The sequence below is a fragment of the Patagioenas fasciata genome, chromosome 6 (genome assembly GCF_037038585.1).
Source record: "Patagioenas fasciata isolate bPatFas1 chromosome 6, bPatFas1.hap1, whole genome shotgun sequence".
NCBI classification, from domain to species: Eukaryota; Metazoa; Chordata; class Aves; order Columbiformes; family Columbidae; genus Patagioenas; species Patagioenas fasciata.
In genome coordinates, this window is record NC_092525.1 from 7,812,689 (window position 1) to 7,836,274 (window position 23,586).

Genomic DNA, 23,586 nt, shown 5'->3' on the forward strand with positions numbered 1-23,586 from the left:
GATATTTACTGATACCTGGGCTCCGCTTGTTACAAGCACACCAAAAAAGGTGATCTCAGACACTTCTGCCTTTGAAGCAGGAAGTTTAAAAACAGAATGACAACCTTGCTTTGTGAAATTGCTGTTCCAGAGAAGGATTTGACAGGCAGTCTGGACTCAACAGAGGGCTTTAGCTTGCAAAAAATAATTGTCTTTTTGTGGTTTGCTACTTAACGTGAAGCGTTCTTGTAAGTCTTGTACTTGACAACTTCAAATGTTCCAACATCAATACCTTTTCTTCTTTAAGATGTTATTGAAGTTGGTACAATTTTTTCCTGAATATTACAATAGCAAACAGGATACAGAGTCCGGTTTCTGTTACTCTTTTCTTAATAGCAACAATAAGTCATCATAAAACCACAAGAAGATAAGCAGAACATTCTTTTGTGTTTTAAAAAGAGAGTCATTTATGTAGCTTTGCTGTAAACAGAAGTGTGTGAGAAAGAAACGGGACTGGATACACCTGTGAATAACAGCGTGAAATCATTAGGGAGTCACGCTGTGCAGCTGGACTTCTCCACTTTGGATTTTTAACTTGCACGCACACGAAAAGCTTCCAACACAGCTCTGGCGCGATTCTGCTTAGCACAGCATGTTTTGCAGTGCCCTCTGATGGTTGTTTTGGGCAGGGAGACCATGGCCATGCGAGGTAATGGTGCCGATGTTCGCCAGGGCGTTGGCTGTGGCTGTTTGGGCCCCATTGGCTGTGGCCAATCGGGTCCTGTTGGCTGTGGCCATTCAGGCCATGTTGGCTGTGGCCGTTGGGGCCCCCGTTGGCTGTGGCCATTCAGGCCCCATTGGCTGTGGCCGTTTGGGCCCCGTTGGCTGTGGCTGTTGGGTCCCCGTTGGCTGTGGCCATTCAGGCCCCATTGGCTGTGGCCGTTTGGGCCCCGTTGGCTGTGGCCGTTAGGCCCCCGTTGGCTGTGGCCGTTGGGGCCCCGTTGGCTGTGGCCGTTGGGGCCCCGTTGGCTGTGGCCGTTGGGTCCCCGTTGGCTGTGGCCGTTGGGGCCCCGTTGGCTGTAGGTATGGTGCTTTGCAATCGGGCTCCTGTTTTCCCCCCCAGGTTTCTTACAGGGAGGTGGCTCTGCCGTCCCGTTCTTCTCCTGCCCTCCAAGGCTTCTGGGGCAGTCGGGGGCTGTTGGACCGGTTGCTGCACCACTGTGCTGGCCAGATGACCTTTTGGAAACCTCCTGCCTTCTTTGAGCCGCACTGTTGACATGCCGTTGTGGATACGTGGTCTGGCTGTCGTTCTGTCTGCTTTTATGATTTTGCTACTTAAATTGCCATATAAAGTATGACTGGCAGCGTACTGATGCTATGCTCATGTGGCACTTCTGGTAGGAAGTGGCCAATGGATAATTAGATGGTGGGTTTGGTGGCATCAGCGGCAGCAAGGCCACTTGGCCAAGATACAGTCCCACCATTGTCACTCGAGTCTGGAGTCCAGCTTCAAGTTGTGTATGCAGTTACTCTGATAATGAATAGATCCGTCTAATACAAAGTAACAGTGGTTTATAGCTGCTTTTCTTCCTTCCTTCTCTTTCTCTTACTTTTCCTAAGGATGCGTTAGACAAATACAAGAACAAACCCCCATGTCGCACAGAGGGATGGTTCACCCGCGCCTCATCGCTCTGGCACACAGAGCCAGAGGTGCCTTCCCGCGCCAGCAGAGACCAGCGGCTCCGGGGAAGCACTCAGTCCTGGGAGTCTCTTGCCCCAGAAGCAGTGCCAGTCCCTTTCTGATAGTGTAGTAGAGGCTGCACCAATGATTTCATACATCTAATGGGCATATTTCCTCTTCTAACCACATCGTCTCCGGTCTGTGCTGCAGGTGTTTGTACCTCAGCTGCTGTTTGGGCAGCGGGGCTGGGGATTTTTGCAGAGGAGATCGCTGCCCCTGAGGAGCAGAGGGGGCGTTCTGGAGCCGCTGCTCCTGTGGGTCAGGGCGCGAGCCGAGCCCGTGTCAGGGGCTGACTTTGAAAAGGGCACGCAGTGCCTCTTCAGCATGAGCGCCTGGTGCTGGACTGAAGAAAACAAGTGATAATTGTAAAATATTGTATGCGCTGGAATATCCGTTTTTAAACACCCTGTTAACTTGCTTACTTTAATTGGATAGTTAAATAATCATCTCAGTGTGGCAGGATGGGCCCGCACAGATCCGAGTTAGTTCCTTTGTGAGATTAATGTGAAGAGATCCGTGATTAAACGCTGGCGTTGCAGCCCAACACACCTGTTCTGGGCTGATCCTGAACATTTTTCTCTGTTGCCCGAGGAAGAGGCTTCTCAAAGGATCACAGTAACACTTTGTGACAGGCTTACACAGGGTGGAGTTTCCCCGTAATGACAGGGCTCGTCTGATGAGGTCCCAGTAATGCATTCTTTTTCTTTTTGCTGTCAACATTTATTACTGTAGAACCATTGACTGTTACACAGCTGGTCCAACTTGTCCACATTTAAGTAACAGTAGGTCCCTGGTCGTGTTTGTTTTTGCCGTTACGCAACGCTAGCGCTCCTGCTCTCGGATTAGACTTCAAGGTGGAATCGTAATACCACGGTTGCTTCAACTGCTATTTGTGAAAATAAGGAGGTTTTTAAACTATGTCTGCTGACACACAGTTTTCTTTAGCATGAAAGAGAGATACTTAAGAACTTTTAACTGGAAAAACTGCTGTAAGCAGGCTGACTGAAGATGAGCTGTAGAAAAATGCAGGCCCGCGGCAACACCATCTTTGCTCCCTGATCTTAGGTGGCATCTCCTCCTAGATACTGCTGCAGCGTGAGGAAAATACAGGTCCTTCCTAACCGATATCCGGATGGGCATTTTCAAAATAGGTAAAAGAAAAACTCCAAACCAGCAACATTGATTCACTTTCTTTTCCCTGCCATGGCTTGCGAAAGCGTGCTTGTGTGTCCATCCGCGCACTCTGGCACTCGATGGTGGTTTCCATAACTTGGCAGTAAGAAGCCTTCCCTCACCACGTCCTCCTTTTCTGCCTTGCGCCGCCAGGTGTGTAAGGGATTTCCTGCTCTTTAATGGATATGATAATTGAACAGCTTGAGCTTGCAACACCTTTTCTCTTTCTTCTTCCAAAGATGTATCTCACAGCCACAAAGGAGCCTAAAGAGGATGGGTGCTAGTGCGTATCCCCCTGGTCCGTGGCCCGTGTCCTGCCCGTGCTGCCCGCGGGCGGGCGCCCTGAGCGCGGCCGGACCTCTGCAGTCTGTGCGGGCACTGGCGCCCACACTGAAACCACTGGGGATCGGGCATCTGAACGCCTTTGGTAATGTGTGCTCCATCCAACACTGGTATGTGTGTGGTGGTGTGTAGTGTTTGCACTACAGGAGGTTATGAGAATAAACACGTGAAATTCATTAAATTGCAAAGCGCAGAAGCATTATGGTGATGACAGCCATCTAATGAAGATTGCGATATAACCCCTCAAAAAATCCAATTAGCACATTTACTAATTATTACTAGTTATAACTAAACTACAGTAATCAAAATTTATTTGATTAGATATTCCACTTTTGTATTTGTAATATGATAGCAGCCCAAGCGATGGGTTTCCCATTGTGCACTTCACAGACGCGATCGCCACCGTGCAGAGTTTATGGACTGTTTGAACTTGGACAAATGAAAGGGAATGACAGAGGAAAGAAAGAAGAGAAAACGACAATGTCTTCAGTTCAGGTGGCTTTTCGGCTGCATGTGTTGATGGCTGCGGGCGCTGAACGCTCCCAGTCTCTCTCGGTAACCACAGCGCTCCCTGCTCTGCAGCCCCGGCGGGTGGGTGTTGTCAGCACTGCTGCCGGGAGGCTCTGGGCTTTGGGCTTTGGGGTGGGTTGGTTGTTTTCTGGTCACTTGAGGTAATTCCCACAATCGGTCTCCAGGCTGCACTTCCAGCCCTTGCCGCGGGCAGGCGGGGTGCGGTGGTGGCTCTGCCTTGTTCTGCTTCCCCCTCCCGAGGTTCTGCGCCACAGAAATGTTCCTTTGTTTGTCTCCATCGTTCCCATGTGCCCAGCGCGTTCTGTGCACACCTTTTCTGCTGTATATTCCCCATCACGTATGTCTGAGTTATACAACGTGCAAGTCTGTCATCTTAGTGAGTCAAATGTCTTTCTTGCACTGGTTTGTTTGGACAAAGGGTGTTTCTCTTTAACACTCCCATGAACAGCCTTGAGCACTTGCAGTTTTTAATTGCCGGAGAGGTTCAGTGACATGAACTGTCTTTCAGATAAGCGCTCAGCATTTGTAAATAGTTTGTTGTAACAGCCGTTTGCGCGGTGATGCTCTGAGAAAGGCTTCTGCTCGCGGTTGTCTGCTCAGGTTGTGTCTCGTCCGGTGTTACCCACGGTGAGACTGATCCCATGGCAAGGGAGTCAAGTACAGCACATCCCTGAGACAAACCAGGGGCAAGCTGACTCCTGGAGTTAAATCATCAAATCCTACCTTCAGAAACAACAACAATAATTGAAAGAAAAATGTATTGTGCATCTTTCCCTGTCCTAAATGCAGTCAGGAATCCCCATGTCCATCCTCCTGTGTCCGAGAATGCCTGCTATCTGCGATGAGGTGCTCCAGGGGAAACTTCAGCACATACTTCAGGGAATAATTACAGGAAAGGGTTGTCCTACATTTCTTCTTAACCATATCTCTAAGTTTTTCTTAGTCTTGGAGCTCTGGGTGTTACTCAAGAAGGTTTTATCTGGTCCATCATAACTGTATCATGAATATAAGTATTTACTGTTGTAGTTGCGACTTTGTAATGTGCATGGTAGAGAAGAAAACTCATAGCCGAAGGATGTATTCTGTGGATAAATACGGGGGTTTTGTTTGTTTTATATTCTGTGGATAAATACGGGGTTTTCTGTTTGTTTGGGGATCTTGTTCATTTTGGTTTTGTGGGTTTGGTTTGGTGTTTTCGTTTGGGTTTGTATAACAACGTTCCATTGAACGAATGTCCCCCCAGCGCTGTCAGGATGGGGGAGCAGAGCTGTTCTGAGCGTGACCCCCATTGCTGTGAGGGCTCTTCAGGTGCTCCGTTCACACCGTGGTTCTTGCAAAGGGAAGATGGCGATTTTTCCTGCTTTGCAGAAGTCTGGTGGGGGCGCCTTTAGCGCTGTTGGGTTGATGCCGCAGTTTGTGTGGGGTGTAGCAGCAAACTGCCCCAGGCTTTGTTAATGGACAGTACTTACAACACTCTAGAACATTAATTATTAGCGATGTGACTCTTCTTTTTTCTTCATGTGTCCTTTCCTAGCGCAATGAAAGTTCTTCTGCAAAACATTTTCTTCTGCTTTTCCCGTCAGCATTATGAATTTTGTTGCTTGTGGTAAACTGGAGTCGTACTTGTGTGGTTTCTCTGGAAGGAGAGGGGCTGAAGCATGGAACGGCGGTGCCTGGCGTTCGGAGCTCGTCCGAGGGGCGGCTGAGGCAGCCTCTGTTACGCTTCCTCCGCACCTGCGCGCCGAGGCGGTTCCTGCAGAGCCGGACAGCGCTGAGCGAGCCAGACCAGGGGCAGAGGGGCGTGGGACAGGGCTGGGGTGCAGCTTTGCTTCTGGGGTCTGTTTCAGCAAGAACAGGGTTGTTTCAACGCGGTGTAAAGCTCGGCGGCGTTGTCATTTCCTGTTAGACGTGGCTCACGTATTGCTGTGAGGACTAGGCAATCATGCAGAGTCATTCTTCGCATTCCTGACGTCTTTTTCGTAATCCGCTTTTAGGACGATGATAACTGTGATGAATAGGGAGGAAAGAAATATCTGTTTTTGTAAATGCCTGGAGTTCATGTTTAGATTCTTGCAGAATCTATAGCATCAGTATTTTTCACAGGTATCATCCAGACCATGTAAATTAAAGCAATTTCAGGACTTCTTCAGTACATCTCTCCGTAGGTAAATGAATCCTCTGCTCCTCAAAAGCAACTTCCAAGGACTTCCTCGGCTCTTCTAGTCAGTTTGGAAAACGGAAAATAAACACCAGTACTCGATTTCTTATAACTCCGTTTAGTATATATACTTTGGAGTGAGTTTTTAACAATTTTTCTGTATTTTTAAACTTTTTGAAGGTTGGTTTGGGTTTATTTGCGTGTGTGGTTTTTTGGTGAACTGCAGTAACTGTCTGGTAATTGCAAGCGGTCTTTGGAAGAAGAGCCTGTAGCTGCGATGGTTGCGCCTGATCTTTCTGTTTTCCCTCGGACATCGTTGGACTGTGTGACCTTTGGAATTCGTTAGGATGTGGGTTTAGCGTCTGACACATGGGAGCTAAGCAGACTCTGCGGAAGAGTTCGTAGTGTTCTGGAGTGCCTGTCCTCTCACGGCTGGCCTGCGGCCTGGCTTCCCTTAGGAGGCTGGTGTGGGAAGATGGTTTTGTTTCTCGCCAATCTAAGGAAAATTTAGGGTGTGCTTCCGGAAAGTCTCAGTATACATAGTGCAAAACCTTCTCCTTTACTGTTGCGCTCCATCTAGGAGAAGAGTGGGGAGACCTCTGTGGTATACAAGGAGCTTTCCTCATTTTTTGATGACATAAAAATCAGAGCTGTTTGATTATTTCAACACCCCCTCTTCTCAGAAGTCTAATATTAATGTGGGGTAGTTACTGCTGGCAGCTTTGCGTCAGTGTTCGAAGGTTTTCCGTGAACGTAGCACATGAAGCTTGTCGAGGTCCAGAGGAGCCCCGAGGGGAAGGTGTTCTTCGGTGGTCATTGTCCTTTTCAGATTTTGCAAGAATTTCTTCTTCTCATGTCTTAGCTTTGCCGAGCAAAGTGACAGTTCTCTGTCCTCTGGATGAAATTTAGGGCACACAGATCGTAGAGTAATCTTGCATCCTGTTTCTGTAAGGAAGAAGAGCTTCCTCTAAAAGGTCTTGTTACTTTCCAGCTGGAGGCTGTATCCCTTTTCCTGCAATTCGTCCTTTCCTTTTCTGGTCGCATGCTACTTTAGAGCTTTTTCACCACCAATACGTTAGAGTTTTGTTTGAGGAACACCTCGGCATGTTCGCATGACATGATGATAACACTTAACGTACGGTCACTATTTGGCAAAAACTCCATTCTAAATGGGAGGAAGTCTTGGGGAGAAAACCGATGGCTTTGCAAAACGATGCCGTTATGTGGAATGAACCTTGTAGGTAAATGGGCAGATAAACGTAACTTCCAGAAGCAGCAGGTAGCAGACTCCAGTGTGTGTGGGCTACAGGAGGGCGTTCGCCCCAGCGCGGTGCTGTGGTGCCCATGCGGGGCCCTGCGGCACGGCACCGCGGAGCCGCGTGTGCGGGACCGGAGCGAGCGGGGCCCTGCGGCACGGCACCGCGGAGCCGCGTGTGCGGGATCGGAGCGAGCGGGGCCCTGCGGCACGGCACCGCGGAGCCGCGTGTGCGGGACTGGAGCGAGCGGGGCCCTGCGGCACGGCACCGCGGAGCCGCGTGTGCGGGACCGGAGCGAGCGGGGCCCTGCGGCACGGCACCGCGGAGCCGCGTGTGCGGGACTGGAGCGAGCGGGGCCCTGCGGCACGGCACCGCGGAGCCGCGTGTGCGGGATCGGAGCGAGCGGGGCCCTGCGGCACGGCACTGCGGAGCCGCGTGTGCGGGACCGGAGCGGCTCGGGAGCGAGCGCGGGGAGCGGGCGCTGGCACTGGCTCCAGCAGCAGAGTGCCCAGGGCCCTGTAAGGAAAGGGAAGGCAGGCTCTTATATTAATTTTTCCTCCAAAAGATGCGCTAGGGCTTATTTTCAGGGGATGTCTTATTTTTCCATGAATAGCAATCTACATTTATTCTTGAACAAAAAATCAACATTTATTCAAATATAGTCATGTCATCACACTCTGTCACATCTGTCACATCTGTCCTGCTGCATTCTATTGCCAATTAATTTTACTTTTTTACATGTATAGCTACCTGGACACTTTAAATTGACTTTTTTATGAACTGTAACTAGGGCTTATTTTTGGGGTAGGTCTTATTTTTGGGGAAAGAGAATATGAAGCTATTGATTCTACACTTGGCTTTCTCAGACGTCCCCCAGTGCAGTTACTCCAGCTTTCGGGGATATCCCCTTCTTAGACCTGTATGGTTGATGCCCCCCTTCATGCATGTATTTTTAGCAAACCCTTGTTTTTTATGCTGTGATCACTAATAATATACTTTGCCAGGTTTTCTGGTTTGACGTTGGCCTGATAGCCTCGTGTTTCTTGTCTGCCTGTATCCGTGTGTTTGAGACGCTTCAGACCAGGACTTGCTTCTTTCCCATCTTTGTGTATTATTCAGCACAATGTGAACTGAGGCCTCTGGATGATGTTTAACAGTCATGACCCTGGATGGATCCTGCTGAGGGCGTTTTTACCGAGGACAGACCTGGGAATAGAGCGTTGTCACAGGACGAGCCATTAGCTGCTGCCAGTCTGAGCCGGGAGTGAATTAAAATGCAGCCTCGTCCTCCAGACCTCGCTCCGTCCTTCCCTGTTACAACAGCACCCGAAGTGTCGGCTGCAGGACGAGACCCCTGTGAGACCCTCCCGTGGCCCCAGCGCCGCGGGTCTGAGGCGCGAGGAGGCTGCGCTTGCTGGTTCTGCGCCCGGCGAAGGCGCCAGGGCCTGGACACGCCAGCAGCGCACATGGCAGTTCAAACGTGGCTTAGGAAAGCCGTGGTTGTTAAAGCCACGGTCGCCCTCGGGGCGTTTCTGAGCGCATTTCTCCTGGCAGTAGTTAGCTGAATAACACAGTCGAGTATTTTTAAGTCACTGGGGTGGAAGAATGCTGGTGAACATAAAGACATCACATTGGTCACTGTTTGCTGATGGTTTTCCTTCTTCGACATTTTTCCTTTTTTTTTTTCCTTTAGGATGAACGTGAAGCCAGAGAAAACGTGAAGAGAGAGCAGGATGAAGCGTACCGCATATCGCTGGAGGCCGACAGGGCCAAGGTGCGGTGGGCGCGGGGCGGTGGCGCCCCCGGTGCCGGGGGCTCTGTGTGCGCTGCTGGGGTGGCGCGCGGCGGTGCCCGTGCAGCGGCACTGGGTGCGGTCACTGGAGCAGACGTGGCTATATCCGCGTGCGAAGGGGATGATAAAAAACATCACTTAATAAATATCCTATTTCCTATATTAATTGCTGTGGAAAAGTTGAGAAGTTTCTCTGCTTTTATGTGTCTAATGCACGTCAAACACCGCTGTGGGGAGTGCGTGATGTGTGCGATGCTGTTTGTGTTTTCAGAGGGAAGCGCAAGAGAGGGAGATGGCAGAGCAGTTTCGCTTGGAGCAGATTCGGAAAGAACAGGAGGAAGAACGCGAGGTGGGATATTTTACCTTTTCTGACAACTTTTTCATTTCATGAAGTTTGTGGACATTGCAACTTTAATTCAAAGTATACTTTTAATATGAACGTGATTTTTTTTGGTAATAAATTTCTTCCTATATATACATAAAATATAATGCAGCTAAATAATGTTTCATAGCTTTTCTGTTCTATCGTGCGAGTCACAGTTCCATCCGTTGGGTGTGAAGTGCAGCCAGACGTTAGATAAGCCGAAAGCAGCCCCATGACACGAGCTCCGGAAGGGGCAGAACCTTTGCGGATCCCAGGCCCTGGTTCTGCAGGCTCTCCCGTTAAAGCTGTGATACCGTGGAGCCGCTCGTTCCTGCCGGGAAGCAGCACAGAGCCTGCCTGCGATTCCCATCAAACCTTTTGCCACATTCAGGTCGGGAGGCAAAACACAATTTTACAAAATCTGAAGAAATTCAAAAATCTAGAAAATTGGATGTGTGACGCTTTTAAAATTTCTCAACGGTCTTCCGTAGAGTCTCCCTTCCAAGGAAAATGTGTTTAAATGAACACTTTATGTCTGGGCCTGTACAAGAAAACAGAAACCATGTGCTGGTATTTCTAAAGGACTTTGAAAAGTGATATTCACAGACAAATGTCTTGACCGAAGTCAGAGTTTGACTGTAGGCTAATAAATACAAAGCTGCATCAGCATGCCTATTGAATAGGTACTTCCTGAATACGTTCCAGTATTATATAAAATATAAACATTAAAAATAGTCATTCATTTATACAAAATATCAGGGTTCTAATATTTTTGGTGGACTTAATATAACTTCTCTGCTTTGACTCCCATGGATTATGGAGATTTGAAATGTGGAATGATATTCCCGTTCAATTCTCCACTTAGTTAAAGTCCTTGAAACTCCCGGAATCCTGGTAAATCCAAGCATTGCTTGTTCCCCCTACACGTGACTAAAATGTATACTTGACATTTCAGTCCTGTGTACTTTGCTGATGTATGAAAAATTGCATTATAAAACTGCAAAAAAGTTGGTTGTGAACACATTTATTATTCCCTGAGGCAAAGCCAATAAACAAACTGTATGAGCAATGCATTTGCATTTATATATTTCGACCAAGATAATTGCATTAAAAACCCTGAGCCAGTTAAGCATTCAAGAACCTTTTAAGCCGCAGTGCGGTGTAAATGCTGAATTCAGTGCGAACAGCAGTGTTCCACGGTTTGGGAAGGATACAGCCCATGTCGTCGTCTTCATTATCCTGGAGTATCTGGTGACATTTTTGGCTCCCGCCGTTACGGTGAGCCAGGAGTGGGGCTAAACCACAACTGCAGGAGGGTGCACAGAGCCGACTGAGAACGGCGTGGAGAGCAAGCGTCAGGTTGTTCTGCGAGGTTAACGGCAACGAAGCGTCGGTCGGCGCTTCAGCAGCACCGCGCCGCTGGGCAGTGAGCTCGGCCTCCACGAGGAAGGGTGTTTTCCGTTGTTTTGAGCGATTTTGCGCGCACAGAACAGGGGTTGTATCTGCTGCTGAGCCCTCGCTGGCACCCTGGCCTTCGGGAGATCGTTTTCTGACACAGGGGCCGCGAGACTGGTCCAGTTAACAAAATAGACCTGGGCTGCCCTGTTCTAATGCGGACCGCGGTAATGAAAGGAATAGGATCTGTTTGCTTAGTAGAATCAAAGGGATTTTAACAATAATGTTTACTAACACTCCCCATTTTCAAGTATACAGATTACTTATACTGAATTGTTCTGCAACAGTGTTTACTTACCAAAGTGGCTTTATGTTCAGTTTGTATATTTAAAATCTGACTGTTGAGCTGTTCACATACTGAACATCTTTTCATCAACAGACTGGAATTGCTTGTTCAGGTCCAGGAGTTATTAGCGCGATCCATCTCGTCGTTGTTTTCTGACGCTTTGCCGGTACAAATATCCGCTGTAAATTGCCATTTTCCGTGGAAGCCTTGGAGACGAGTTACTGTGGGGAGCGACGCACTCTTTGCACAGAGAAAGGAGCTCTAATGAGCTACTGTTGTTTATTTTTCTATGATATAATTGATTGGGTTCAGTAAATAATGTAGCATCTGTTGTTATACTGTGTGGGGAAATGTCAAAACAGAAAGATAGTAAGCAGGTGGTGGAGAATGGAGAGAGAGAAAATTAAAATAGAATCTATTTAAAATATAATCTCATAGTAGATCAGCAAAAATGAACTCAAGTTCTATGTATAAATATTTATACTGAGATATAATTTGATCAGAGGTGCGTGTGTGAGAAGCAGACTATTTAAAAGCCTCCATAATCTTGCTTCTGCCAGTCCTTTCAATGCGATCGTCCCCCATCCGTTTCTGGGATTAAATGACCTTGGGGGGGTTTTCAAAGGCACAAATAGCAACTGTGTATCTTGCAGTGTCCTTGCAAGGGTGGGTGGATCCCTGCCTGCTCTGCAGCTGGCCCGTTCTGTTCAGGCTCCTCGGGGTTCTCATTGGGTGCTGCCTCGGGTGGGGATGCGGCCACAAGGCGACTCTGCCGGGGTGACCTGAGCTTTAGGAGGTGCCGGTGCCTGTCCAGGAGAGCACCCTGGAATGGAGCCCACCTCGTTCAGCACTCCAGTTTAGGCATCAGTTTCTAAACCCCTTGTGATCAAAGGGTTAGTGCTGTAGTAGCTCCCAGCAGAGCACGGAGAGCGCGGAGCGGGCTCCTCCGGTAACATCCGCGTGAGCAGAACGTGGGCAGCGTCACTGCAGGTTTGGGGGCTGATTCTGTGCGAGTGGTGCAGAAAATGCGCACACCTGTGCTTGGAACCCTCTTCCTGCAGATAGTAATAGTTGCTTGCTTTAAATCTTAGAGATCCCATTTCTCTCCTCCCAGTTTTCTTCTTTGACTGTTCCCACTGTCATATGTGTGCTGTGTATCCAATGTACCTTTGTGATAGTTTGGAGTTATGTCTTTCAACAGTGTTTGACTCTATAGTAAATCTGCATATATTTCATTTTCCTCTCAATGGCACTAATGGTCTTGTCTCTGCTGCAAATGGTCAATTACTCTGAGCAAGACGAAGGTGATTTGATAAGCGCGTTTAAAGAAATACTTTTACTGCCTTTTCATTTATACCCTTTAAGGAAGAAATTGGCCACTTAACAATTATTCTCTCATTCAAATTTTTTCCAAGGCTTTCTGCCAAGCGATTAAATTACTTATCCCCATCGTGCATTTACTGTAGACCTAATAATATGTGTTATAAAGAAGGATTTGTTTTAATTAGTTGTCTGGCAGGCTGTTATGAAGGAATGAATAAAACCGATTTTGTCACTGAGATATGGAGCACAGCCCTGGCTCTGGAGCGCTCTGGCAGGTCTCGAAGTTCTAGAAGAAATAAAAGAAAAGCTCTCTGTCCTTTTCCTCTGTCACTGGCGTTGCAGCCTAAATGGTGATTTTCCTTCTCAGGCCATCCGGCTGTCCCTCGAGCAGTCTCTGCCGCCCGAGCCGAAGGAGGAGAGCACCGAGTCGGTCAGCAAGCTGCGCATCCGCACCCCCAGCGGGGAGTTCTTCGAGCGCCGGTTCCTGGCCAGCAGCAAGCTGCAGGTCGTCTTTGATTTCGTAGCTTCCAAGGGATATCCCTGGGAGGAGTACAAGCTGCTGGGCACCTTTCCCAGGAGAGATGTAAGTACCTGTACCTTTCAGGAATAGATACCACTGCCTGTTGCTCCCGTGTGTTAGATGAGCAGTATGTTGTGGCATGCAGGGTAAAAGAGGTGCCTGAGTGCGCTAGAGCGCTGCCAAGCCGGGCGCTGCCTTCCGGTGCTGTCGTGTATTGCAGGCACCACTGCATTGCGAAATCTGCTTCCAGGGACAGTGTGAAAATCTTGTGTGTCTGGAACAAACGAGTTGAGGACCATAGTCAGTGGAAACTGCCCAAGTGTGCTGAGCCGACATTGCTCACGTGCTGTTTTGAAGAAGCCACATCAATATTAGTATGCTGTTTGGGTCCGTTAGAGGCTGGTTTTGCTGGTTTTAGAGCACACAGTTAGGAGCTTAACAGTACATTCTAATAAATTATTCATCCACCTGTTACATAATAACAGTAAATGATCATTTTCATCTCCCACCTCCAAATTCTGATGATGCACCTGCTGGAACTGATTTTCAAAATCAATACCATGTGCAAAAGCCAGTTAAATTCTGTTGATTTATCAACAGATATTTATGTGCTGCTTACGAAGTTTCTTTGAAAATATACCTATGTGCTTTCTGCTCTAGTACAAGTTAACCTTCATCTCCTGTTTAGCCATTGCCATAGGAGAGGTGACAGCCAGCGTGTCCAGCTGTGCGGCAGTGACCTGGCCCCACGTGAGGGCGCTGGCCGTGCGGGCCCAGCGCCGTGGGTAAGGCTCCGCGCCTGTGTGCCCGCGCTGCTCGGCGCTGCGGGCGCGCGGGCGGCGCTGGACCAGCCGGGGCTGTTTGCTGGCGCAGGTGGATGGTGAAGCCGTTTCCCATCGCAGGAGCTCCGTAACTTTGGCTTTTCCGTCGTGTTTCCCATCGCTGCCCCTGGAGGAAGTTCACTAGGATCAGGACTCTGACTTGCGTGCTTACAATACTGTTTTGTAACATGTACCTCTTGCCTTATTATCTTATTTGTACGTACTCCAAAGGGGAAGAAAACGATGTCTTTAGCAAGCGTATAACCTTAAGAGCTGTGTGATCTCTGACCAACTTCTGGCATAACTCTGTGAACAGGATTGTGGTGCTTACAGCTTTCCTCCCACCTTGTCTTATAGTGAGAATTCTGATTAGTCAGACTGAAAACCAGAATTTAAGACATTTTATTAATCACTGATTAACTAAATCCTTAAACATGTAGTATCATTTCCAGTGGAGCCAACACTAGAATTCATCTGTGTTTCTGGGTTCCTTCATTTTACTTGACAGAAGAAAATCAGTCTTTTACAGTCTGAACAGTGTTTTTGTGGATTTACAATACGCTATGAGTCATACCTCCCCACCTGTGACATACTAAGGTCTCAGTAGATATTTGATATAAAAAACCCTACAATTATATTACTCTAAGTTTTTACATTTGTTTTGCGCTTTAGACTGTCTGTTTCTGTAATTAATCACCTCGTCATCATTATTGGTTTTAGTCCTCTGTAACAAACCCAAAAACTGGTCAGACAACTCATCTGAGGACAAACTTTAAAAGAAGAAAAGAAGAAATACCACTGAATGAGGCCAGGCTGGTATTTTCGGTAGGGCAAAGGAAGGAGAATTTGCTGGCGGGACGCGGAGCCATTGGTCTGTTCCGTGGGAAGCAGGGACCCTGGCATCTTTTTCTGTGATTCCAACCTAATAATGCCGTGTGTGAGGAGTCACGTGAAGGATTCATCCCGATGGACTCCGTGGCCGTGTATGGATGCGCTTGCATTGTGACCACCAGAGCTACAACAGGCGAAAATAATCCCCTGGGGACTGGTAACCCCTGGGAGCCATCAGTGGCATCTGCCGCGTTCCCCGGGGTTGGAGAGCTGGAAACGTGCACCTCATAGACAGGTTTAAAAAGCAGTAATTGATGAATCCAGGGAAGTGCAGTGAATGTATATATTCAGTGCCCCAGGCTTCGTGGGGTATAGTCTCTTAAAAACACACTGGTAGGTTGTCGGGACCCTTCTGCTGTGTGATGGGTATCACGAACAGCCACTGCAATCTGAGCAACGAGAACTTGGGATGCTTGTGCTCCTCCAGAAAACAACAGCATTTAAAATGTTTGTTTAGATTTAAACAATATATGATGTTTTGGAAGAAATCTGTTTGGAATATCAGAATGGCTGTGCTGGAGTTTTTGCTGCAATAAGATGAAAACGTGTCTTCTCCAGTCGGTATTTTTTCTTCCATCCTAATCTGTACTACAATAACGCACACACCCCAGAAGCGTTTCTGTCTTATCAAAACAAGGGGATTATCTTCCACCAAAACAGCATTTTCTTGTGATAGACTTGTTAGAGAATTTCTACCTGCTTTTTAAGAGCCATCAGTCCTGATACAGTGTTGTTGAAGCATTTTTACTTCTTTGGTAAATAAAAATTCATTAGTTCTTAGTTCGTGTTCCAGTTGCTTACACAGATATCCTTAGCTAACTTAAAGTTGGTATCATAACCCTACTGTAAATACAAACTTCTACACAAGAGTAAATACACAGATTAACCTTTTCCAGACACGACTTGTAGATTTTGCCGCGGCAGTGACATTCCGAAGCAGTTACGCACATGCAGGGACTCGTTATTGGTCTCTGTCCAGCTGCGTTGTTCCCAGCGCTGGAATCAGCTGTTGGCTGCTCTCGCCGTCCCTCGCCAGGCGGCCCCGGGGCAGCCGGCGCCAGTGGGGGACTGGGGCCTCTGGCTTGGACAGTGTTGGGCAAACACGTCTTTCGGGCTGAAAAATCTCTGTTATAAGTTCTTTGCGTTATTCTTAAATGCACCTGCCAAGGCTTTATGGAGGCAAGTGTGTGCGCTGTTTACATGAATGTACTGTGTTTAGAATTATGGTTCCTTTTCTTTGAAGAACTGGTCTGTTCTTCAAAATGCGTTTGATATTCTCGTGCTCAGTCATCCTTCCCGTTCAGCGTTTCTTCCGAGTCCCGTTCTCCCAGACTGTTGTTTCTCCGCAAACACCGGTTGCCGCAGTGCTGCCTGCGGCTGCAGGTCCCGCCTTTCCCAGCACCCCGCAGGCCTCCAGACGGCCAGGTCCTCGTTCCTGCTGGTCTGGAGATGCGCAGATGTCTCCGTCAAGCTCCGTAACGTCTCAGAGAGCAGGCGTTCAGCGCAGCCGGGGCAGGAGGCCGAGCTGCGCCGCGGCCGCTGAAAGCGCCGGAGGAGCGTGCAGAACAGGTTCACCCAGACTGGGCTCCGGCCGCGCTCTGCGGTGACGAGGCGCCTGGGACGGCTGTGCGGTGCCTGCGGGGAAGGGAGGCCCCGCATGCTCTCGCTTTTGAAAGGAAGGCTGAATTTTATCATTTCTTCTGTGAAAAATCAAAATTGCAATCTACAATTCCTTTTGCTCATTTCTCCTTAAAGTGGGACATTATTATGTATTTGAGAGTGTGCCTTTTGCAGACACGGTATTAGAGGCTTAAGCTCTTTATTTACTGTATCTGGAGGCCCTGGTAAGCCAAGACTTCTACAGTATTTCACATTTTATTTTTCTGAGCCATGGCTTAGGATCAGGTGGCAGTTAAGTCACTTAAGGTTATTTAAATGCATCTAAAATGTTGCTTAATAATTCAGAACCAGTTTGCTCTGTTTAGAGTATTAAGATTTTTTAAATCCTTTTAATTAACCAATTTCAACAGCAGTTTAAATAAACAGAAACAAAAAACCCGTCTCCCTTGAAAAGGGCAGAAAATAAATTTAACTCAAATTGCATGTCAGTTTAAACGAGGCGTGATCAGGATTTCAGTCAATTTGGGGCCAGACAATTCTCGCTATTAGATGGGAGTGAGGAGTGAGGTGTTCCTCCAGACCCGGAGGGGTCGTCCCTTCCCGCGCTCTCACACCGCGGTGGAGCGCAAGGCCCGGGCGAGCTGAGCGGCACCGCGCTGAGCGGCGCGTGGCGCGCGGCCCCGAGCGGGCAGCCGGCCCCTGCTGGTCCGGGGCCGTGCTGGGGCGCCGTCCCCGCGCTGCTCCGCCAGGTGCTTTGGCGATTTCCTTATGTCACTTCTGGAAGCTGTTCTTTGTAAGCGTTGTTCTGCATTTCACTACCTCCTTCAAATAACCTGCTTTTAATCTCATGAGGTGGTGTTTAAACTCTTTAAATAGTTCATGAGAAAGTCGTATGTCCAGGACCATCTCTGGCTCTTAACTTACTTTCTCCTGATCATCATCTTGATAGAGGGCAGAAGGAAGTTATCGTGAGAAGGGATTCACGCGGTGTCATGGTTATACCCAACAGCGCTTGTAGTTACTTCACATGAATCGGGAAAGTAGCTCGAGTATCTGTCTCATGGCAAAGGAGGATGTCAGATGAATGAAATATTTTTCTGATATGTTAAAAAAATTTGAGAATGTTTTTGTAGGTTCAGGGAAAATTTAACGTGATCCATGTAATTTTTCCAGTCATTTTGGTTACTGGTATTTATATTTCCTACTACATAAAATAGTACTCATCTGTTTTAATCCACGCAAGTTTTTTCAGGTCAGTATAGATCTGATCGGGGCGTGTTTTTATCAGCTCTGCTCTAGTTTACACAAAGCCACAGCCACCTGCAAAGGTAGACGTCCCTCCTCTTTCATTTACAGCTTTCCTTGAGTCAATACTACCTGCCCCTGTCTCTCCTCTCTTTTCAGGATCTGTTATTACTTTATTTATTCAAGCAGCTATGTTTAGTTTAGTTAAGACACTGAGAAGTTGCCTGAGCAGATGGCCACGCCAGCCCAGCGTGTTCCGTGCCGCTTCGCAACCGTGACTTCTGATCCTTCTTCCCCATGACTCGCACCGTAGGACGATGGGGCTGACTCACCCGAGTGCAGGAGGGACGGACCGCGTGTCACCACAGCCAGAGCCCACGGTGTCACCACAGCCAGAGCCCACGGTGTCACCGCAGCCAGAGCCCGCGGTGTCTGCAGCCAGAGCCTGCGGTATCTGCAGCCAGAGCCCGCGGTGTCACCACAGCCAGAGCCCGCGGTGTCTGCAGCCAGAGCCCGCGGTGTCACCACAGCCAGAGCCCGCGGTGTCTGCAGCCAGAGCCCACAGCGTCACCACAGCCAGAGCCCGCGGTGTCTGCAACCAGAGCCCGCGGTGTCTGCAGCCAGAGCCCGCAGTGTCTGCAACCAGAGCCCGCGGTGTCTGCAGCCAGAGCCCACAGCGTCACCGCAGCCAGAGCCCGCGGTGTCTGCAGCCAGAGCCCACAGCGTCACCGCAGCCAGAGCCCGCAGTGTCTGCAGCCAGAGCCCGCGGTGTCTGCAACCAGAGCCCGCGGTGTCTGCAGCCAGAGCCCACAGCGTCACCGCAGCCAGAGCCCGCAGTGTCTGCAACCAGAGCCCGCGGTGTCTGCAACCAGAGCCCACGGTGTCTGCAGCCAGAGCCCGCGGTGTCACCACAGCCAGAGCCCACAGTGTCTGCAGCCAGAGCCCACGGTGTCACCGCAGCCAGAGCCCATGGTGTCACCGTGGCCAGGGCCCGCAGTGTCTGCAGCCAGAGCCCGCGGTGTCACCGCAGCCAGAGCCCACAGTGTCTGCAGCCAGAGCCCGTGGTGTCACCGTGGCCAGGGCCCGCAGTGTCTGCAGCCAGAGCCCGTGGTGTCACCGTGGCCAGGGCCCGCAGTGTCTGCAGCCAGAGCCCGCGGTGTCACCGCAGCCAGAGCCCACAGTGTCTGCAGCCAGAGCCCGCGGTGTCACCGCAGCCAGAGCCCACAGTGTCTGCAGCCAGAGCCCGCGGTGTCACCGTGGCCAGAGCCCGTGGTGTCACCGCAGCCAGGGCCCGAGGTCTCGCTGGCGTTGACAGGCGTGTTGCTCACAAACAATAGCATCGCAGCCGTTGGTCAGCACCTGCAAAGGGAGCAGGGGATACTCTTGCCCGCTCGTGTCAATGGCTCTACTTCAGAGAATACTGAGGCCATTTTGCTTCTTGCTTTGTGGAAATATAATTTCAAGATGTGTAGTCAAAAATTCTGTGAGTATCACAGAAAAGTTGTTCGTAATGTTTTCTTCCAAGAAAGACTTGATCTGTCTTTTCAGACCTGGTGTCTTTGCGTAAGTAACTAGGATATCCAAAGATTAAAGCTCTTCATGTATCAGGTCACTGAAGGGAGGTAGAAGGAATGTCTTCCTCATTTCACAGACATAAGCTTATTCTAAAAAGAAATAGAATTGCATTCTATAGGTCGGTATGGTTTCTGATCTCTTACAACAACTCTATTTGGATACGGGGATTGTTGAACCAACTTGAGGAGACAGGTGTGCATGTCAGATGAGCCGTTTTACCTAAGACTCAAGCAAGCAAGCGTTCGCCCCAGCTCCGGGTGCTGCAGGCGGTGTGTGAACTCTCCCTTCGTCATCCTCGTTAGTTAAGCCAACGACTAGTGCCAGCCCTGTGATTAATGTATTCCGCCCGGGCACATCCCTCTGACCAAAACTGTTCTTTTATTCAGTTCTGCCCCATTTTACACATTTATTTCAGGGGAGGCATGTTATTGTTCACGAGAAGATGCCCTAGTTAAGCCACAGAGCTTTGCTGTTGCATTTTGCACTATCCAGCTTAAACTGGGCTTAAGGTATTTTGTGCTTTTACCCCAGAATTTTCCTCCATGTCAATTTTATGTGTTTCTTTCTCCTCGTAGGAAGAAAATGTAGTGACAAAATACCATTGAAGAGCCTTTGTAATAGTATGATACTAAGAATGCTGTGTCTGGTTACCAGAAAATTTAATGATCTCCTGCTGCTTTGGTAATTGCATAAGTAATACATCAGACTAAATCACCAGAGCAGTCTTGGGTGCGCCTTTCATTCTATTTACCCATCTATTATACCAATCACGATGTTATACTGTAGATATCGGTGGTATCTGAACATCTTAATCCTTTGAACTCCTGATAAAAATCCTTCTGGATTGTTTATCCACGCAGTTATAATTAAGTGGCCGTGAGTCCAATCCTGCCTCGTTCTCCGGTGAGTGCTTGTTCACATCCGCCCCCCGTTGGGATGTGTGCACAGCGAAGCTCTTGCAGTTCATTTGCAGCACAAGTTGTGTTCATATGTTTTCGGGCTTCCAGAGGATGTGGCTGTTTGCTTCCTTTCAGCTCTTCATCGATATCTGTGATGAAAGCTATAGCGGCATTTCTGGGCACATGATCTTTCTTCTCTGTGGCCAGCACGTTTTGAAATCATTAAACATGGGAATAATTGTGAGTCTGACATAAGAACGCTGGCGGCCGTGCCCACCGGTGACAGACTGCTTTGCTCCTTGGCGCAGCAGAAAGGATGCTTAACATACAGTACTCTCCTCTGGAAGTGCCAGTGCTGAAACCTGTTCTCTCCTGAGCAAGAAGACACAGTGAATGGTGTGAAGGAGCAGGCGACGGAGCTCTTCTGCCCACCGCCCTTTCTCAAGCTCTTCTGCCCACCGCCCTTTCTCAAGCTCTTCTGCCCACCGCCCTTTCTCAAGCTCTTCTGCCCACCGTCCTTTCTCAGGAAAAGACACGTTCCGGAGTGTTCTGTCGGCTTCTTTTTTTGACGAAACCACACGAAGAATTCCTAGGTAGATGAAATTCTTCAGGCCAGAAGGAAGGAAGGGTGGAGAGCAGAAAGTCTGAGAGAGCTTTGCAGCACCTTCCCCATCCCTCAAAATGTCGGAGCTGTGTGACACTCCTCAGCGCCACCAGCACCATCTTGTGTGACAGTCCTCAGCGCCACCAGCACCGTCTGGTGGGACACTCCTCAGCACCATCTTGTGTGACACTCCTCAGTGCCACCAGCACCGTCTGGTGGGACGCTCCTCAGCACCATCTTGTGTGACACTCCTCAGCGCCACCAGCACCATCTTGTGTGACACTCCTCAGCGCCACCAGCACCGTCTGGTGGGACACTCCTCAGATAGTCCAGGCTGACTGTACAAATATGGAACACTGGGCTTGCCTTATCCTTCTCACTTACACTGTCCTGCCATTAAGCGTAGCGTTTTATAAAACAGAGCAGAAGACACTTACTATCTTAATTTACTGTCTAAAAAGACAATTAATGCAAGTCAGGTTTTAAGACTTCACTGATTAAAATCTATGCAGTAGCTTATCTTCTGATATAAATTATGTTAAATCAATGAAAACTTAGGCTCTGTGAAGACTGGTGGCATCTCAGGTACCTTGGAACACTGCACAGCTTTCCTGAGAAAGCGGAAGTCATACTGGAAGTAGAGGATATAACATCAGTGTCTGCTTTATCAATATCGCGGAATCATTTCGGTTGGAAGAGAGCCTCAGGATCATCGAGTCCAACCATAACCTGGCCTAACTCCAGCACTAAACCGTGTCCCGAGAACCTTGTCTAAGCGCCTTTCACACCCCTCCAGGGATGTGATATATTTCACTCTGCTCAGTAAATGCATTTTTAAAATATGCTTAATCTAAAATACTCATTTGAGAAAATCTCTGCGGAGGAATAAGTTAATCAGAACGTGGCATATCTGGACTAAAGCTTTGCACTTAAAACAAGACTACAGGTCCTTTACTGTGACATATTTTTCCTTGTTTGTGACAGCTTTCTTCAATTCAGATGTAAATTCTCTCCAAGTTTATTGAACTAAACCAGACCTAATTGCATATATTTCTGTAAAGTAACGCTGCTTTTGTTGCTCAAGTTGAGCATATTATCCATATTATCCATAGGTAGAAAGGATTCACTGTATTTGTGTGTCATTCTGGAAATATAGTTTTTTTAAAACAAATCTGGTACTTTACCAAGCGTGCCTTTAAGTGATTTCTATCGCATTTATACTTTAGGAGGATTAGGAAAGAGAGTAAAAGAAGTCTTTGTCCGTTAGATTCATTGAATGCATTCATGCGTGTGTAAGTGGTATAGAGGCCGTGCTGCTCAGGAATCAGATCCCTGGCCTAGGGTGGAGAGCAAGGTGAAGGGTGTGATATTTACTGCTTGTGTAAGTGTCATAATAATTGTGTATTCGATTCTTTCCTTTTAAGTGACCTTCCTGGGCACTAAGCCCTGTAGTTGTATTTATCTCTTGCTGCAGCTGGGGAGGGTGAGGAGCCGCACCTGTGAACGGGGGAGCCCTGCGGCGCGGACGTGGACGGGACAGACGGGGCGGCGAGGGAGACGGGAATGGCGCGAGGTGGTGCTGGGAGGAAGAAGAGTTTGCCACAAAAAGGGATTAAAATGTCGTCTAAACTAGTATTAATTCTCATTACTGGGTCATCAGGAAACCCAGTGAGTTTATTCAGAGTAAAGTGTAAGTAGCTACTACATGCTTACAGGAGGATTACAGGAGTTAACATTGCTGTCTTTTGGTTTTGTATATCTGAAATTATTCAAACTCCGAAGTGCTGCAGAAGCACTTCACACCAACTAGCTAGTGCTCAGTTGAAATGATCACTGCAGAGTTCTTTTAGACAAATACCTGTTAAAGTAATAAGTTTCCTGTGCACCAAACCAACACCAGTTATGTACCGAAGTTCTTTATGTTCAAAGATGAAGTCCTGGCTCTGCTGCACCAGAGCCTGAGGTCCTGGAAATGTGTTCGTAGCTGGGGAAATGCTCTGTTTTACCACTCTAAACCTCTTTCAGAACTGAACCAACCGTTTTGTGGCTCGGTCTCACCGGTAGGAATGAGGTCCTGTTAGCCCCTCTGCTCCGTTGCAGGAAGAGCCTTCCCTGGGGAGTGAGGAGGGTCAGGGTTGCGCAGGAAGCCGTCTGCCTGCGGAGGAGCCGTCCCCGGGCGCTATTGCTGTGGCTTCGGGACAGCCCCGAGTGTGCACACGTGTGCTCTGCAGAATTCTGGGAGCTTGAACGTCAGAAATGTTGCTGTCAGTTGAGCTGCAGTCCCTCGGCAGCTGCACATGGCGTCCTCCCTCTGCCTCTGCTCACCTTTGGAGCAGTGGGGGGGGTTGTAGTTTACGTTTCATTATAAAGTACTTACCTTATCAAAACCACAAAATATGTGTTAAAAATACATGAACCTCGCCGGCTGGCATCACCCTGTGACGTGGGAGGGGGCTCTCAGAATACATGCGGCTGCTGGAAAGTCAGATACTGTAGGAGCTGAAAATAGAGAGAAACATCGTGCTTGTAGCATTTGTTTAGGCCTTGCTGAATGCTTATTTTGGTGAATTGCAACTTCAATCAAGAAAGCATTGGGTGCTTTTGTAATCTCCTTGAGTTCAGCAGGATCAAACCAGGTTCTGTGTATATGAAGTGTGGGGGGTTGGCCAGCGTAACTCACCTGAGGCGCAGGGCTGTTCCGAAATGGGCGCCGCGCAGAGACAGCAGAGCTGGGGATCAGCAGCGCTGCCGCGCACGCCGGAATCTGTCCTAGCGGTAACGAAGCAAGGGACACACATTTAAATATGAAGGTATTTTAATACTTTGCGTTGTGAAATAATCCACATGGATTTATTTAAGTGAACAGAATTCATTAAAACACCACATTGGGCACACTTTTGCTGGCCACAGCTCTTCCAGGGTCCTTCGATCTCTAATACACATCATTCTTTGGTTTCTAATTCTGTTTCAGGGTACTGTAAGCTGCAGAGCATCTTAGGTCTCATATTTCA

The 23,586-nt window shown here is 48.5% G+C and overlaps 1 protein-coding gene across 2 annotated transcripts in view; it reads left to right on the top strand.

Annotated features, from left to right (window-relative positions):
- The window catches only part of FAF1 (Fas associated factor 1), a 155,555-nt gene that overhangs the window by 127,793 nt on the left and 4,176 nt on the right, over nt 1-23,586 (top strand). For both annotated transcript variants that reach the window (XM_071809880.1, XM_065842071.2), the window contains 3 exons: nt 8,874-8,954; nt 9,244-9,321; nt 12,768-12,983. In XM_071809880.1, coding sequence (XP_071665981.1) covers nt 8,874-8,954; nt 9,244-9,321; nt 12,768-12,983 — 375 coding nt within the window. The remainder of the gene's footprint in view (nt 1-8,873; nt 8,955-9,243; nt 9,322-12,767; nt 12,984-23,586) is intronic.